We start from the raw sequence: 19,974 nt of genomic DNA, 5'->3' as shown, positions 1-19,974 counted from the left end.
CCCCGGCCGCCGCCGCCGCCGCGGTTTAACAGTCCGCCCGCTGCCCGCAGCTCCAGGCGGCTCGGGGGACGGAACCCTGCAGCGGTGTGAGGGCGGAGCCGGGTGCCGGCCAATGGCAGCGGGGGAGGGGCAGCGCCATGCAAATGAGAGCGGGCGGCGGGGAAACCCCGGCAGCGGGCGGGGCCTGCGGAAGCTGCTCGGAGCGTTCTGGAAGTGGCCGGAGCGCGACTGCCGAACCCTGCTGCCGGGCGGCTGAGGTGCCGCAGATCCCTACGAGCGTGTTCCTCGCGGCTTCTGCTTCCCTGTGCCAGCCAGGAAAAACAACAACAAAAATACGGCAGGGAGACTTCCCGCCTCTGCCCTGCTATTTCTGTACCTCCGTGACAGGAAAAACAAAGCACTGGGGAAAGTCAGGCTGCTTCTAGTCCTGCAGCCCGCCCCGGGGCCGCCCAGGCACCTGACGCCCGGGTCTCCCACCCACGCCGCACCAGGAGCAAGTTGTAAGGCCCTTTCACCCAGCTGTCAAATCTGTAGGTCTCCATACATCTGTCGTATTTGCATAATTAGCTGCTTGCTCAAAACCAGTCATAATTTTGTACTACCCTTTAGAGCCCCTGAAATTGATGATCAATGTGCATTGGATACACATTGGGTCGGCGTCTGTTTTTTTTTTTTTAAACCAAAAACGGGAGCCGCGAGAGCACGCTTTTTTTTTTTTTTTTGGTCTCTACAAAACTGCAGTTGGAGTTAAGTCCGCTCTGCAGTAGCGCAGTTAGATAAATAAACTGAGTTTTATGTGAAGATAGTTGGCCAGAGACGACGCCCAAAAACATCCCTAGGAGACTTGCACCTGGCTCAGCGCTCCTCTCACCACTAAACTACACCCAGGCACTTTTTTTCTTGAAACTATAGCTGTTTGGACGATGGATTCCAGGATTTCCTAAGCATCTTACTTTCGCTGGAATGACTTAGGGAGTAGAGGGAACTCGAATTTTAGATCCAGAATGACAATTGCCGCTACTTCGGCCTTATTAATTGGGCTTTATTAATTGGATCGGAGTAATTAAAAGGGAAGTCAGAGAGTCAAGAAATTAGTTACAACAAAGACATCCCCTAAAACAGTACTAGAATTGCAAGTCGGAATGCATGTTTCTGATCTTTCTAGTACGTTGTGATATTAGTGAAAAATTGTTTTGACAAACGGGATTTAACGGAGAGAATACTTTTTTTTTTAACTACTCAAAACAACAATTGTACCTTATTATGGGGCAAGGGAAGGTTCAGGAAAATGATTTACCCTCGTTGGATTAAAAGTTGTGAACTATTAGTGTGTTGTGAAAAATAAATCCACGAATATATGCTGGGCACTTACCATATCTAAAGGGCTGCTATAGTCCCTTAGGGACTGAAATGGAAAAATTAGCAACGTATTGAGAGAGAGAGAGAGAGAGAGAGAGAGAGAGAGAGAGAGAGAGAGAGAGAGAGAGAGAAATAGCAGAGAAATCAAGCATATGTTAAAATAGTTCCAAGGAAGATTTTGGATTTGAGTTGGGTGTTTTAAAGGTTTTAGGCAGAAATTCAAGGAAGGCATCAATAGCCATGGAGAATTTGTTCTTGAGTAGCTTGAACGAAGGTAATATTTTTCACGTTATTGGGGTAGAAAAGAACACTGCCAACTAGATTCGGGTTTTTTTTTTTATTTTTATTAGTTGTAGATGGACACAATACCTTTATTTATTTTTATGAGGATTGAACTCAGTGCCTCACATTTATGAGTTAAGAGCTTTACCACTGAGCTATAACCCTAGCCCCAGACTGGTTTAATCTTGAAAGAGAGGAATTCAGATTTAACCTGCGGGAATTGTAGAACCTCAAATTCATTTGATGGTACAATTTTCTTCTGTGAAATAATTATTCATTACCCAAACAAAATATTTATATATTCACCAAATGTTCGTTGAACACACACATTTTGTCTTGGGTAATGGAAATGTATCAGTGAAACAAAGTCCCACCCTCCTGGAGACACAGGTAGTAAGCTTTACAATAATACAAATAATGATTTGTAAATATACAGTGTGCTTAATATGTAGTTAAATTGTATAAAAATTGCATATATTATCTAATTTGTTCATCAAACACCACAAGAGGGAAGTTGTTTCCAATACTCTGGGTTAATTCTTTTTTATTCTAGTCTATCAAATTCTGCACGTCTTAAATCTATCAAGGTAACAATATGAAAAATTGTCCTACTCCTTTATATTCAATTTATGATACTTTAATAAGAATGGGGAATGATTAACAAAAGAATATATGTAAATATGTTGAAAAACACAATGAAGAAAAATCCCAATCATCTGTAAGACCTGCTATATTTTATATAAGATGGCTCCGATACTGGGTTTTGTGGGCTTCTTTTTATACAATTTAACTACATATTAAGCACACTGTATATTGACTCCAAATACTGCTCTAAAGCATGATTTTAAGATGTGAAGTATAATGCATGTCAGTTTTCCAGACACTAGAATATCAAAACTCCTTGTTATAAAAATTGTCATATTAAATCATTTGTCAAATTCAATAACTCAGCAAGAGCCTGAAAAAAAGTATATTTTTTTAAAAGCGAGGTTATATTATTATTTAGAAGCTACATTAAAATAATTCTGATTTCCAAGAAAATTTAACAGTGATAAGAAAGATCCATTAAGAACAAGGAGAACAGAAGGGCATCATTCCTGCTGACATAATTAGTACCTGTCTGGAAATATGTGAAAGTGTCCAGCTAAGCAGTATTACAGTGATTTCATGAGATAAACTTCTCAACTTTATTCAGTCACTCGTTTCCTTCAGGAAACATTGGTGCAGCACTTAAGATACAGCTGACACTGTGATAAATGCTAGAGATAGGGGAGAAAGATCAATCGCTGGTTTCAAGCAACTCAGCTAAGAAGGGGTTACAAATACAACCTTTCTATCCTTCCTGCTTTTTATCCATAGTTCTTTATCCCCATCTAACATAACAGATTTTGATTTTTACTTGTTTTTTCCATACTCTAGGATTTAAATAAGCTCCACAAGGTTAACCTTTTGCTGTTTCCCCAGAGCGTAAAACAGGATTCTCTACAAATATAGGTTGAAAGGACGAATTCCTTAATTCTCACATTCTGCAGTGTTATATTCATTTTCCAGGTGGAAAAAAAATGAACTTCAGTGAATATAGTATACCCAGATAGTTTCACTAATAAATGGCCAATCTTGCAATTAAAGGCAGATCTGACTGACTCCAAAGCAAAAGTTCTTTCCCCACTACCTCTCAGAGAATAGAAAGCTACTTTAGGAGCTTGTACTATTTATATTTCTATATTTCTGTGTTCAGGATAACTGTCTTTCATGGTCATATTCTAGTATATTTCTTTGTTTTTATGATCAGGTTTATAAAATGGATTAGGAGAATCAGTAGAGCTAAAAGTGGTAATTCCTTCTCAGGATAGATTTAGCTTTAGCCAGTATTTATAGACAAGCAGAAAAGAGGTAGGGGTAAGTAGCAATAGTTTTAGGATTCTTTTAATCAGGGCTAGGTACAAAGGAGGACAGAACTGTCATATGACTATAAATGAATAAAAACATGACTCTGTGCATAAAGTAGCCACAGCACCTTATTCACAAAAGACATAACAAGAGAAAACTCTCAAGATCCATCATCTGTGAAAGTGTAAATTGTGGAATATCCATATATTCCAAAAAGAAACAAACTATTGAGATATAAAACAACAGAGATCAGTCTTAAACAGGATGCGGAATGAAAGAAACCAAACTTAAAAGAATGTAAATATTGTATGATCCCATGTATATAAGACTCTAGAAAGACAAATCTAAACTGTAATGATAGAAAACAGATCAGCAGTTCTTAAGGTGTGGCTGGGGAGAATTGGCTGGGATTGGTTTGAGAGGTAATAAAAATATTTTGCACCTTGAAAATGGTGGAAGTCAAATAGGTACATGCATTTGTCAATACTCATCAAAACCTATATTTTAGTACATGTTATTATATGTGGATTCTACTTCAATAAAGTTGATTTTTAAAGCAAGGTCTCCTTGATAAATGAAGGTAGACTTGGAAACCTCAAGAAGTTTCTAGTCCAAAATGTATACAGAAAAATTAAAAGCTAGTTTATTGTTAGAATACTGTTAGGCTGTGTGTGTGTCATGTATAAGAAACTCAAAATAACAATGGTTTAAAAAAATAAATTCTCTTGTAATTTCATTCTCACTTTTATGACATTTTATGACGTTTTAACATTTCTGAAGTAAGAATGACCCGTAGTTCATGCAATAATAAAGCACTGTGTGAGTTGATAGGTAGTGTTTTTGTTTATCTTAATAATATGTAAATAGTGTTATATCTTAAGATATCAATGAAATGCACTAAAAATATTCTATTTTTTGGTCATGCTGACATTGAACCCAGGGCCTCATGTATGCTAGGCAAGTATTAGTATCACTAAATCACATCCCCAGCCCCAATAAAAGAACTCTAGAGGTAAGCATCTCAGAGCTGATACAATGGCAGCACAAAGTCATCAGGAACCTGGGCTCCTTTCTATTATTCTCTTCTACCCAAATTCTATTCTCAAAGTAATCTCACAGCCCTACATGGCTACTAGATCTCCATCCATCATTATCCCTTCCCAGGCATCAAGCAGGAAAAAGAGCAGAAGTCAACAAAGCCTTTAAGGGGTCTCTCCTGAAGTCCTCTTAACTATTCTACAACTTTCTCATGTGGATATATGTCATTTCAAGGGAGACTAGGAAATGCAGGCAAAACCAAATACATTATCACCTCCAATAATATAAGAATCATTAGTTTGGAAGAAAGGAAAAATAGATCTTTGTTAGACAATGCTGTACACCTGTTTCCAAGGCAAAATGTCTGAAACCAGAGTCAGCTAGATGTAACAAGGTTTAGGAGGAGAGAGGGTCAAAAACAAAACCAAACAAACACCACCACCACCCCCCACACAAAAAAGCTAAGAAGATATTTTTGGTTCTATAGACCCTTTTTCAGGTTCTGTGGCTATGCCCATATGTGTCAAGAAAGCCAACATATTGATGTAATAAAAAAGAACAACAGTGCACAAATCTGGAAAACTACATTTGGAACAAAATATGAAAGAGTATGATGGAAGGTTAACTAAAGAATGTAAAGCTTATATTGGTAAGTAATAATGGAATAATTAAAGATTTTACACAAATGAAATGATGAAAGTATTGTTTTCACAACATTAATCTCATAGGTCTTTAAACATGCATATCCTGAAGTACTGGTCAGAAATCACTACAATTGAAGTGTATCTAACATTCTCATTCACTTCATATGAAATATGAACATCATGACAATTTCTTATGCTCACTGAATGTGTTATACATACAGTTAGGGCTCTGTGGGTTCAGCATCCTGGGATTCAACCAAGGAACATACAAATTCCAAAAGGAAAAAGGAGAGAAACTGCATTTGCCCTGAACATGCACACTTTTTCTTGTTATTCTTTAAGTAGTACAGTATACAACTATAAATGTAGTATTTAAAATGTATTATGCATTATTAGTAATATAGAGATGATTTAAAGTATACAAGAGAATGTACATAGTCTATATGCAAAAACTATGCCACATAATATCTGTAGATTTTGGTATCTGTGGGGGTCCTGAAACTAATCCCCCATGCATACTGAGGGATAACTGTATAATACCAGTTATATTTCCTTGATTATGTACCATGTGTGATAGTACATGAAAAGTTATACCAGTAATAATGGGCCAGGTTATGATACAGTAACAGCCCCCCAAATCAGTGAATTAATGCACAAAAAATTTTATTTCTACCTCACACAGTCTGCTGCAGGTTCAGGCAACATTCCAGAACAACGGTCTTCCATATGTTGGATCTACATTCCATCATATGCATATCTTATGTCACCTCAATAGCACCTCTATAATTGCTTCCACGGGATAAGACACAAACCTCACTTCCTTTCACAACCCATTGGCAATGGCCAGTTTCATTACTCTTCCCAATTACAAGGGTACCAGGAAATGATGTACTTACATAGGCAGAAAGGAGACTTATACATAGGTATCAAGACTTTCTACTATAAACTTTAAATGGTCTTCAACAAATGAGACTATATATGACAACACAGTCCTGATCCCAACAACCAAACTATAGTTTGTAGCTGCTATAGTAGGTGTTTGTTATTGCTATTTGGTTTCTATTCTTATAATTTCTCTTTCCTAACATTTTCCTGCTGGTATCTAACCCTCCACTCAGCTCAAATGCTTTGAATGAATCTTATCTCCATGTCCCAAAGAGGACCCTAAGAGACTCAAATAAATTCATATACTCTATTTCCCTTGAAACAATCACTAGATCAGAGATAGGCATCGGACCAAAACCAGTCCCTTGTGAATTTCAGTGCTTATACCCAAAATACTGGGCAGAAAGGCATTCTCACCCCACACACAAAAAATAAAGCCCATATTATGACCATTAGAGGGGTCAGTTTCAGAATTAGGCCTATACTATAAAGGACAGAATGGAGGAGTAAAGAGCATCTGATAAAGTGAATAATTGGTGACAAAGTTAAGCTGCTCAGCCAACCATCTTTGAATCTGCCCTATCTTTGAACTTTCCAGTTTTGTGAGTCTTTCTTTCAATGTTTAAGCAAATTTGATTTGGGTTTTCTGTTTCTTGTATGAGAAAACATTAACTTGTAAGCCAAGGTCACCATCTCCTAGATACTCCTAGGGCAATGACCCAGCACAAAAAAGTATTTGACAGGAACCAATAGCTGGCCATTTCTGCCCACTGAGGGGTTGAAATGAGCCATCTTTACAACTTTCCACTGGGCCAGGCAACACTATCAAGAAAACTTCATGACAGAGGTCCTATTTGCCTTGCTTAATATGATTTCCTTCCCTGTTCAACTTTCACAGGTACTACCTTTCAAAAAACCTTGAGACTTCTGTGTCTCATCTTAGCTTCTGATTCAATGTGGCTGAATGGACATACAGACTAACCAAAAATTTGATGAAAGTTAGTAAATGTATAGTGAGTAAAAAAAAATAAGAAAAGCATCTTCTGCAACTCCTAATGAAATAATATATCTTGTCAATAATTATTGATGAATGTTAAACTGTTAGGTAATATCTTAATAGGAAATTTGAAGGAGGTATCACACGAATCCTGAGATCCACTGATCAATTTCAGATTCACTAAAAGTGAGAAAACTAGATATGTGTCTCATAATCTGATGTAATATAATATTCACTGTACTGCTTATTAAGTTATCTGGGCAAAAATATTGAGTCTGAATCTAAATAAGCCTTTAGATCTATCATTTTACCGGAAACATGGAGAGTAGAAGCATAAATAGAAACCACCATGAGAGATCAATAAGGCAAATCAATAATGGTGAACATTTTACAAAATAAATGACCATTTTTAAATTTTTTCCCCCAACAAATCAACTATATGAAAATAATCCTCAACTCACTCTATGAAGTAAGTGTTACCCTGATAAAACCAGTCAGTACAAGAAAAGAAAGTTCAAGAAAATTATAATTTCATGTTCCTTAAGAACCCACACAAAAATTCTCAATAAACTGCTGGGAGCCATTAGCCAAGTAAGTAGGTATGACAATTTCCTTGCCAGCGTACCCCATGTTGCAGTGACATTGAATGTAGGTGACCTTGTTCAAGGACCAAGGCGGATTAGGGCGTTCCCGGTTTAGGTTCCAGGTTTAAGGTTTAAGATTATTCCTGCTGGGAATAGGGCGTATCCTGCTGCCTGAGTTCCCCTTGAGTTCTCACGGGATTCAGACAGTATTTTTTGAGAGATAGAAGCCCAGTGGAGGTGGATTTGGGCAGAGAACGTGGATTTCCCCAGAACGTGATTGTAGACGGCTGGTGTGAGTTCGGGAATAAAGAGTTGCTGTTTGAATCTACAAGCTGTGTGGTGGCTCGTGATTGTGTGCCCAGCCAGACTGTGGCAATAAACTATTATCAAATCAATCCAAATCATATATAAAGAAGACAAAAAATAATGACTACATGGGGCTAATACCAAGGATGCAAATTTGGTTTAATACTTAAATGTCAAGGAATATACTCCAGAGCTCTGGTTTGAATGTTTTCTTTCCCCAAATTCAAGTTGAAACTTATTCCCCAATGCAACAGTATTAAGAGGTAAAACTTTTAGGAAATATAAGGGCTCTACCCTTCCTTGTGATGGGATTAGTGCCTTTACAAAGGTATGGAGGGACTGGATAGCTCCATTTTGTTCTTCTGCCGTTCTGCCATGAGAGAACACTGTTCATCCTGAGGACACAGCTTTCAAGGCACCTCTTAGAATCACAGACTCGTTCTTTTACCAGACACTGAAACTTCCAGCACCTTGATCTTAGACTTACCAGACTCCAGAACTAGGAGAAATAAATTTCTATTATTTATAAATTACCCAGTTTGTGACATTTTGTTATACCAGCAAGAACAGACTATGACATCTGGTATACTAATAGGTCAAAAGAGAAAAACTACATGATGTAGAAAAAAGTATTTGACAGACTCAATATCCATTAATGTTAAAAATTCACATCAAATTAGGACTAGAATGGAACCTCCTCAACCTGATTAAGGGCTACTATTGGAAAAAAAAAAAAAAAAGCAAAAGTCTTAAAAAAATAACATATAATGTGAAAAAAAAAAAGCCTCCAACATCTTCCTGTTAAGATCAGGAACAAAAATGTTCATTCTCATCATTCCTATTCAACATTGTAGTGGAAGTTCTAATCTGTACAATAAAACCAAAACAAAGTGGGGAGGGCACAAAAAAAGAGAAAAAAGAAATGAAAGACATACAGGTTATGTAGAAAGAAAACTGTTCCTATTCATGGATGACATTATCTATTCAGACTATACCAAAGGGTCTATAAAGTAACTCCTAGAATTGATATGTATATTTAGCAAAATACAAGATACAAAATCAAGAAACAACAATTATCTTGGCAATAACTATTAGCCATAATTCAAAATCAACATAATTTACAATGGCTCTACAATTCAATATGTAAGTATAATATAGGACCTTTATGTTGAAAAGTAAAAATACAGGCCCCAATGGTTTTTGTTTTTGTTTTCCTTTTAACTAGATGAATCTGTCAGTCTGGCTTTGTCATGCACTTGAAAGTATCCGAGTATATAAAGAACTCCCAAAGTTCAATGTTAAGAAAACATACAGCCCAACGCTTTATAAAATGGACAAAAGACCTGAACAGATAATTCACAAATGGATACATGTGAAAGATAAGCACATGAAAAGCTGTTCAACATCATTAGACTTTAGGGAAATGCAAATTAAAACCATGAGATATCACTACATACCTTTCAGAATGGCTAAAATAAAAATACAAATGCTGGAGAAGATTACAAGCAACAGAAACTCTGATGGCAGGGAGGCAAAGTGATAGAGACATTCTGGAAAAACAGCTGGGCACTTTCTTCTAAGTTAAACATTTATTTACCATGTGACTTAACAGTTCCCCTCCTGGATATTTAACCTTGGCAAGATGTTAAGATTTGACTTTAACCGAAATTTCCTTAAGCAGGTGATTAAATTAACAAACTGTGGTACATCCATACAGTGGAATACCACTTAGCACCAAGCTATTGATTGATACAAAATGGGTAAATCTTAAGTGCATTTTTCCAAGAGAAAGAAGATATTTTCCAAATGTAACCTACTGCATGATTCCATTTATATTACCAACTCAAAACTATAATACCAAAGTTTAGATTGGTTGGTGTCAGGGGTTAAAGTGTGGGAAGGTGTGACTATAAAGGGAATTTTCTGGGGTGATATAACTGTCCTGCATCCTGATTTTGGTTATTGCTGCAGAAACCTATACATGCTTAAATTCTAAGAATAAAACAAAAAAACTTTACTGTGTGTATACCAAAAATGGGAAGAAATATGTGATCTGTTTTTTGAAAATTTAAAAAGAAAGAAGGAAAAAAGGGAAGATTAGATTGGGGAGACAATACTACCAAATGCAATTTGTGGATCTTCTTTAGATCTTTCTTGATTTGAACAAATTAACCACAGAGGAAAAAAGTTTTTTATCCACCCAAGGAAAATTTAATGTGAACTTGGCTTTATATGTTAAATTTAAATCTTTGAAATATGATAATAGCCTGGTGTCTATGTAAAAAATATTGATCAGTTAGATACATATTTTGAAACACATGTGTAATGAACAGTATCAAGCCTGGGAATTGTTTTAAAATACTTTTGAGAAAAAGGGGGTGGGAGGAGGTTAGACGTTCACTATATTATACTCTAATTTTCAGTATGTTTGGAATTTTTCCCATAACTTTCTCTTGAAAATAAGGTTTTAAAAAATAGAATACAACTTCTTTTCAACATTTATTGTAAAGTAGCTGACACAGGCTTACAGTTGGTTTCAATCACAACATCAGATCTTTCCAATGCTGGTCCAAATAAGTAAATGCTATGTGTGCCAAAAATAATACTGACATGAAAAGTCTCCTAGAAATCTTATACTTTGAGCAATAAACAACTAAAATTACTATATTAGAAAGATTTGCAGAGTTAGAATTTAAAATAACAAGTCAAGGCAGTCTTCAATGACAGCATCAAAGAAATAAAGGGCAATAATAATTTTAAAGTGATAATTATGATCCTAAATTCTCAGCCAAAACCTCAAATGACTAGGCCTTTAAATTCTCATTAACATTTACATAGTTTGCTTTCTTGCTGTGTCAATCCAGCCTGTTCTTTTGAACATTATTATTATTTACTGTTTCTTGATTCCTCATCACAGCATGAGATGTAGATGATAAAATTTTCTCCTGAGGGGACAACACACAAGCAATACACAAAGATTAGCTGTTTAAGAAACAAAAATCAAATGAAAAGTTAAGAAATATATTCTGAATTCCCCCTTTTTTTTTGTAGTTTTTTTTTTTTTTTTTTTTTTGATGGGGGGTGGTGTGCCAGGGATAGAACTCAGGGGCATTTGACCACTGAGCCACATTCCCATCCCTATTTTGTATTTTATTTAGAGACAGGGTCTCACTGAGTTGCTTAGTGCCTTGCTTTTGCTGAGGCTGGCTTTGAACACAAGATCCTCCTGCCCCAGCCTCCAGAGCCGCTGGGATTACAGGCCTGCGCCACGGACCCAGCACTTCTTTTAGTTTTTAAGTCCATGATTCAACACATGCTTCTTTTGAGGGTATACAAGACTGAAGGCGGTAAGGTAAAGAAAACTACCAATTTAAAAGAAAGAAAATAATCTGATTACTTTTAGAAAACATAATTGGATATCCATTCATTTTTTAATATATATAAGAATAAATAGAACTTTATAACTGTGTAAGAGAGGGAGAGAGAAGGAAGGAGGGAAAGATTATTTAGATCTGCTTGGCAGACTTTTTTGTTCCCTTTCTTTTGATAATTACACCCTCTGCTTTAGTAACTGCTACCCCTGTCCCTGCACTCCTGATGAGGCTGTCAATCATAGTACATCTCTCCCCTAACTTATGACATTGTGCTAAAGGATGCAGGGATAGAATAGTCCAACATCTCATAATGAAGATCTTCTTCAGTGTCCTTTAGACCAATTTGCAAAGAAAACTAGAAAGAAGTGGATTTAGGGAAAGTGCAGACAGTTCTAAACTCTAGAACCAGGCCCTTGAAACCCTAGCCACTACAGCTAACATTTGAACTGTTGTGACTAGTCTGTAATCCTTTTAAACCACAACACTCAAGTATTTTCCTTATAATGGCTTGAATGGAGTTTTTATAATTTGCACCTGAAGAAATGTAAGAAGTTGTCCAAGGTCCAATGAATGGATCCTAAATAGTAGAGTCATCATTCAAGCCCAGATCTGTCCACCTCTACAGGCTTTTCCTATTCTATTTTATTTACAGATAATATATTCATAAAATCTAGTTTCCATAAGTTTGGGAATGGGAAAAGAAAAGGGGTCTGTGGTGGGGGTAGGGGTGGAGGGAAGGTCTAGTCAAATCCTTTTTATCACTTCTTGATTCTAAGAAGGAGGTAAAAACTTCAAATAATGTAACACTTAATAAAAACTTATTTTAACCCATTTCGCATGGTAATTAATGCATATGAGAAAGAACCTAACATGGTTAGCGAACGTCTGCTGAAAAGAAAAATCAAAGCTGTATACTTTGAAGAAATCTATCTCTTCTCTCTGCTCTACCCCACTGTAATGGTAATATAACTTTAAGTTTTTTAAGTTGAACAAGAGTACACCTATTTACTTTTTTAAACTGTTTTATTCACTGATTCACCAGTATATGCAAAGAACAATTACTGAAATGATGTTAGCAGTTTACAAATAATGGTTTATTTTTTATAAGTTACTTTTAACTCTCAAATCAAGTGTGATTTCCTTACTTTATTTTTAATGCTAACTTTCTTTTATTACAATTAATATAATTTGATAGTCTTGTTTCTTTTCTTTCCTGTATGATTTATTACTACCAGTTTGTTTGCTGTTATATTTTTAACAGCCTGGTTTATAGAAGATACAAAGTATTTGTTAAATCAATCAATAAATTATATTCTTACAAAATAAAAGCTACTGCTTTGATACTTACCAGTATCTTGAAATGTAAATATGATGAAGTCTGTGTCCTATTATAAACTGAAATGGAAGTCTACTGAAAGTCCAGGCATCATCCTAAGAGAACTAAGAGCATTCTGTGGTCCCGGTTAGGCAACAGCCTTCAGGTGAGTCCCAGGAATGTCAAGGCAGGAGGTAGGAGGGCTTCCTGCTTTAACCAGAGCAGCTCCTCACTAAGGGCTTTCCAAGAGACATTCTACACAAAGTTTGTTTTCTTTTTAAAGTTTCACTTTATTTTTAATTGATACACAATGACTGGACATATTTATAGGGTACAATGTGATGATCTGTTTCCAAGAAGGGTTGCTTAAAAAGAACTTGATGGTAGCATGGTAGGAACCAATATTCCAGAGAATCTGGAGCAAAAGGTAGCTGAAATGTCTTCATAGTCTAAGTTAGATTTATTTTTCCCTTTAAAAGTCCATGTACTGTGAAGTAATATTAATGCTTTTAAAGTAGTATATCATATATAAATTAATTCTGCCTCAATTTTAGGGATTTAAGCAATTTATGCTTTTAAAAATTGTAGAGATAAATGAAACATTAAGGCTTCTAGAGTCAGAAAAATTTTGACCTTTAACAATATAAAAACTTAAAAGTAAAACCTTCACAGGAGAATTTTACTCTTTGGATTCAGATATTTCTCCTTCCACTGTTAATATTGTATTTATATTTGATTTCTTTCTCTACACAGAAGGCACATAAAAAACATATTTAGCATTTCCCCTCCTTCCAGGTTTCATTTTATCTTAAGTAGATTTAAAACCAGATTAGCTGTAATAGGATTCCAGGATGTGGGCAGATGTCTACTTGTCACTGACGATATCTCTTGCAATCAGCTCCCTCATTATTTCATTGGTACCACCATAGATTGGCTGAACACGGGCATCCACATAAGCTCTGGATAAATTAGAAGATGGTTGAATTTATGTAAATAAAATATATTAGAAACTCTAAATTTCATCTTGCCAGGAAAATATTATTCATTTTAGTGAAATCTAAGCAATAACAGTTATTCATGCTTTTTTAGTACAGTATTCATACTAAATTGGCATATTAAAAAACCTACTAAGAAGGCTGGGGTTGTGGCTCAAAGGTATGTGTGAGGCATGGGTTCTATCCTCAGCACCACATAAAAATAAAATAAAGATATAAAAAAATAAACAACTACTAAGATATTGATAATTTATGTAGCTTTGTTTTAGTTTGCTTTATGAGATTATAAATTCAAAGTAACATTTATGTTTCACCTGATTTAATTTTGTAAAATTCAATATATACATAATAGCATTCTGAAAAGTCTGTTTTAAATTTAGAATTGCATAGAATATCTTAATTTATTGTTATCTTTAATGTTTCTCAGGAAATTGAAACCCACTGCTTATAAAGACAAAAACTGAGAAATTACTTTCCCAGTACCACCACTGGGAATATAATTGATGCTCTAGAAAATATTACTTACCACAAAGATAACAAGGAACTTATTTTTTGGAAATGATTAACAGTCACAGATGTGTGGAGTTCAAGTACTAAGTGTCTTGAGTCTACTGTGAGACTGTCACACACACAGTCAGGAGTTCACTTTTGATGGCCATGATAGCTACCATGCCAGTGTATAGCTATTTTTACCTTTTCTCATTTCAGTTTAACCTCTTGGTTCTGGGCTTAGGGAGATAAACATTATTGTTTTATAGGTAAGGTAAGTGAGATTCAGAGAAGTTAATACATTTACTAATTAGTGGTTACAATTTAGTGGTCACATAACAGAAAATTGGCAGACTGGATTGAGAATGAGGTATCCTGCCTCTATGGCAAATATCTTTTTCATTATGTCACAATACTGTCATTGGTCCAGGTGGGGCTAGTTGTTGAGCTCTGAACCTTCCTAGTAGACATTGAAAGGCATTTTTTTTTCTCATATATAAAATCTATATTTTAAAAAATTATTTAATTTTTAAGACAAATTAAATCTGCATTTCTTGGGCTGGAGTTGTAGCTCAGTAGCAGAACACCTGCCTAGCATGTGTGAGGCACTAGGTTCGATCCTTAGTACCTCATAAAAATAAGCAAATAAAATAAAGGTGTGTTATCCATCTACAACTACAAAAAAATTAAAAATCAATCAATCAATCTGCATTTCTCTAGGAGCATGACCAATGTTGGACTTGTGCTGTTCTATATTCATATTACCTTGTAAACAAGTAGGCACTCAGCAAATACTGATGTGACTTACCACATTACAAAGGAATTTTACAATCTCAGTACTTTCTAGTAAAAGTTTTAAAAGTTAGAGACATTTATGTTTTCAAATGCATTTTTTTCTGGACAAGCTTTGGGTTTCCCCACAAAATCAAACACTTGCATTTCAAGGACCTTCCTGGCATTTTAGCCTACTTCAACACTCCCAATGCTTTTCAGCACTTTTGAACTGAGTTAGGCATTGTGTTTTTTTTTTTTTCACACGAAAGAAGTTCCAACAGAGTATGTAACACCAGAGATCAGTATACCTTTTATAGGTTACTAATTAAATTTAGTCATCAACTAAAATTAACAGAGAAAGGCAGCAGAAGAAATGTTTAACCATACTGCAACCAGGCTCTCCATCTCAGGCTGCTCTTTCCTAGCCTGACAAAGAAATTTTCAAACACTTGCCCAAGCTTAAACCTCACTTCTCATGGACCCAAGCCTAATGAATAAGACTGAAATAAACCCACATGCTGAAAAACTAGTTATTAAAAACAATGACAGCAACAAAACAAATAACAAGGGAAAACAAACCACTTCTTTTATCTGTGAAACCAACACTCAGTCATTCATATATATATATATATATATATATATATATATATATATATATATATATATACACACACACACACACACACACACACACACACACACACATACACACAAATAATGTAGGGGGACAAAGAAACATAAGTGGGATATTCTTTTCTTAAACTGAAGCCTGTATACTATATTAATATGTTGCCTAACAGATCTAACAGGATTTTTTTTTTATATTAGGGGATATTAGGATTCCCTATGTCTTTGGGGAAAAAACATAGCAATCTAGATATATAGACACACTGAACTAATAAACTGGCCAAGAAGGGTAATTATTATTTCTTAAGGAAATGTCTTTTAAGTTAAAATCAGGGATTTTAAAAAGGACATCAAACTACAGTTTTTCTTGCTACTGACTTGAATGAATGAACTCTGATTGTGATCCTCTTCCCTCAGCCTCCTGAGTTGCTGATACTCAAGTATGCACCACCCTGGTTTATACACCCTAATCTTAAACCACAGAGATGGCTAACTCCTGTCCCCCTTATATGGGTTTCTAAGAACTTGAACTACACAAACACTGAACCACTCCATGTCTACATTCCCAGCATCAGTTGTAACAACACAGTTAAGCAGAAATATATAAACATCCAGTATTATTTTACTTTCTAAGCATTCTGAATATTATGAATTAAGATAGATGGATAATGGGAGTAAAACACAAAAATACACAGTAAAAATTCCAATGATGATTAAGTTTGTACTGGCATAACTCAAAGCTTATTTCTGATTTCATGATTATACACAGATATATTTTTTTAAAATCCGTTTTTCATTAAGGCATATTTGAAGAAATTCTCTGAAAGAATATACCAAAATCCAAGATTTAAAAAAAGAGAAAGAGAAATAAGTTAGCTACTTTACACCTGTATTCTCAAGGACAAAAAAATAAAACCAACCTCTGGTTGTTGCTAAATTCCCATAAATAGTTATAAATTATATATACTTAGTAATCAAAGCTTTCTGAACTGCCCAATGACTAGAGAAAATCAGCAAATCATTATCTAGGCTGAAGCTTCTGTTCTTAACTTAATGAAACTTAATAAAATGTTTCCTCAATAATGATTCTAGACATATCAAATGTTTCCAAGTATACTTGTCAAAACGATAAATTAAAAAACATTAGGCTGACAGATTGAATACCAGTTTGATAATTTTCCCCCTTCAGATAAAAATTAGAAAAAATTTTTAGAAGCCCAAAGCATTCTAATTCTCATATTCACAACTATATTGGACTTTTCTATGTATACCAAAAACTTCCTTGGAAAAATTTTATGAACTGAAAATACCATTAATAAAAGGAAAAATACATTTTCTACTATAATGAGAAGTGTAATGAGAGGTAGAAGACCACAGGATGAAGAAAAGAAATTATGGAGATAGAGGGAAAAAATCTGGAATAAAATACTGCCTATTTACAAATGATACTGTCTCAAGCTAAGAGTAGTCATGTGTAATACAATAAAAACATATATATTATCTCCTTTAATTTAAAGAGGTAAAAATTCAATCTGTAAAAAAGTCAAATACATTTGGTTTATTTTTCAGAGCAAAATAAATAATCAACTAATTAAGGTATGACATCTTTTTTTTTTTTTTTTGTACTGGGATTTAACCCAGGTTAAATGTACCACTGCATTACATCTCCAGACTTTATTTTGAGGAGGGTTCTCCTTAAATCACTGAGGCTGGCCTTGAACTTGTGATCCTCCTGCCTCAACTTCCAAGTTGCTGTGATTACAGGTATGTGCCACCACACCTGACTAAAATATGACATCTTAGATCCTTTCAGTATGCAAGTTAATTATTTGTACTGCATTTGTTTGTTTTTTAAAAGCAGCAGGGAGTGTAGCTCAGTGGTAGAATGCTTGCCTGGCATGGGCAAGGTTTGATCCCCAGCACGATGGACGCACAACAAATTAAAATAAATTAAAAAGTAATATATTTCCTTCAAAGACAAGTATCAAGCTTCAATATATTAGCCTCTTCACTTTCTTTAAAAATATCAAGATCCTAGTGGTGAGTCAATAAAAGAAAGCTGCTTCCATTTGAGTGAACATCTCCCTAGATAGTTGAAAAATGCCAAGATTTCATACCTTCTTTCCCTCTATATTTTATGTACAAATAGTACAGTAAAATTTTCTTTCATTCATGTGATTAAGAGGAGAATAACAGAGCAAATGTACTCACTTTGCAATTGGGTACTCCCACATGTATCCCCAGCCTCCATGGAGCTGTACACATTCATAAGCAACGCTGTTTTGTAAGTCTGATGCCCTAGATGACCGACATAAAAACAGAAATGTTTGAAGGGGATTTCCATGAGGTGCTTTATAATCAGGAAATGAACTATTTATAATTGTTTAAATGCACTCACTTATTCAAGCAATTCAAATAGAAACATTAGACAAGCAGAACAGAGGATAAAAATTACACAGGAAATAAAGAGAATTTTCACATAAAAAATACAACCCACAATTTTATTTCTGGCTGGTTTTTTATTGAGGTTAGAAACAAATGTGGAAAACTCATATTATTAGGTTTTGGCTATTTTTTGGCTTAAAAGGATATAGTAAAGACTTGAATTAAGTCTGATTCATGCAGATGCTCTGTATGATCTACATTATTCAATTATCTAGTTCTTTTTGCCTTTATAAAATGTCTTTTTCCTCCAAAAACGTCACTTCCTCCCTGAAGATCACAATTCTGAATTTTAATAACTGTGAAATAAGTTTTTTAGGGTTCTGACTTTTCAGAAATAACCTGGGGATAAAAGTGAAAAACTAAAAAGGTAGACTAGAAAAGTACATTTAATGTTTTAAAGGAAACATTAAAAAATTATTTGGGACCAGGCATGGTGGGGCATAATTGTAATCCCAGCAGCTCGGGAGGCTGAGGCAGAAGGATCTTGAGTTCGAAGCCAGCCTCAGCAACTTCGAGGTGCTAAGCAACTCAGTCTCTAAATCAAATGCGAAATAGGGTTGGGGATGTGGCTCATTAGTCAATGCCCCTGAATTCTATCTCCATACCACCCCCCCCAAAAAAAATTATTTGGGGATTTTTATTTCTGGAGGTAGAGAAGAAGGTGGGAGAGGAAGAGAGAAAAATGAATATGAAAAACTTGGGAAAAAGTATTTTCTGATCTTACCACAACAATTTTGTTTGTTGCACATGGCTGAGGATGGAACACAGAGCCTCAAGCATGCTAGGTGAGAAAGAGCTACTACTACGGAGTCTACCCAGTAACAATTTTAACTATCATAAAAATCCATCAGATAACCGGTAGGAATTTTATGCCACTTAAAACAAAAATGTAAGCTATTTAAAATTTGTTCCTGCTTATTTTTCAATAGTGGGAAATACAAAGTAAAGTTAAACATAGACACATTTTACTATTTAGAATAATTTTTAACTCAAGCCATAGGACAGGTGATTGTGTTCCTTAGAAATACATTAACAATATAATGATTAACAGACAAATCTCTTGGGGCAATAATATTTGTGATTCAATTTTTTTTATTTGGCAAATATTTTAATGGAAATATTGGCTGGGCTATAATAACTTGCTCTTTCTGCTTCAATGTTAAATATCATTATAAACCTGCTGGATTCAAAGACCAAGGTCAACACCTATGCAAATTTCTATTTTCCCAAAAATAACTAATTTTTTTTTTTTTACTTTTCCTTCTAGTCAAAGAACTTGTTATAAATGTAAAAGTCTCCCTAAAAGTGCAAGTTCCTAGTAATTCCACATTTTTCAATTCAACAATTTTATTATTAAGGAATCATTATATAAGGCACTATTCTACATATTTCCCCTATTCTATTTATGACTAAACTGAACCCACGTTAATGAATGACAAGAATTTTTTCTAGTCTACTTTGGGACTAATGAGCTGTGAGAATGTTTTCAAAAAGAGGAAACCAAATTCACTTCTACAATCTAATTTAGATTATATATTCTTGCATCTTTTTTTAATATCTATTTTTTTAGTTGTAGTTGGAAATAATACCTTTATTTTATTTATTTATTTTTATGTGGTGCTGAAAATCGAACCCATGGCCTTACACATGCTAGGTGAGCATTCTACCTCTGAGCCACAACCCCAGCCATATTCTTGCATCTTAACATACACAAAAGCCTTGAAAGGGGTTGTTTTTCAATTAACTCATCTTTAACATCACTGTTAATCTTAAATTCTTATAAATCTTTCTAAATGTAAAACTTTTTCCCTTTCATTTTAATAAAACATGTACAACTTTTGATTAGTTAATAATTCAATACTTCTTTTTAAGATATGAAAAATAACGAAACAGAAAAATCCCATCCAGGTACTTTAAATGTACTTTACTAGTCTACCCTTTAGTTTTTCACTTTTATCCCCAGTTTATTT

The 19,974-nt window shown here is 34.8% G+C and overlaps 1 protein-coding gene across 1 annotated transcript in view; it reads right to left on the bottom strand.

Annotated features, from left to right (window-relative positions):
• Positions 1 to 10,471: 10,471 nt before the first annotated feature.
• Acadl (acyl-CoA dehydrogenase long chain) overlaps positions 10,472 to 19,974 on the bottom strand; it is a 31,859-nt gene continuing 22,356 nt past the window's right edge. The window contains exons 10-12 of the mRNA XM_046462895.2: positions 17,771 to 17,857; positions 12,708 to 13,633; positions 10,472 to 10,930 (exon numbers count right to left, since the gene is read on the bottom strand). Of these exons, the coding sequence (XP_046318851.1) occupies positions 13,540 to 13,633; positions 17,771 to 17,857 (181 nt within the window). The 3' untranslated portion in view covers positions 10,472 to 10,930; positions 12,708 to 13,539. The remainder of the gene's footprint in view (positions 10,931 to 12,707; positions 13,634 to 17,770; positions 17,858 to 19,974) is intronic.

Source organism: Marmota monax, unplaced genomic scaffold, assembly GCF_021218885.2.
Source record: "Marmota monax isolate L192 unplaced genomic scaffold, Marmota_monax_Labrador192_F-V1.1 WCK01_AAM20220418_F8-fsc00136, whole genome shotgun sequence".
Taxonomy (NCBI): domain Eukaryota; kingdom Metazoa; phylum Chordata; class Mammalia; order Rodentia; family Sciuridae; genus Marmota; species Marmota monax.
Note: the sequence above shows the minus strand (reverse complement) of the source record. Positions and strands in the feature narration are given on the sequence as shown.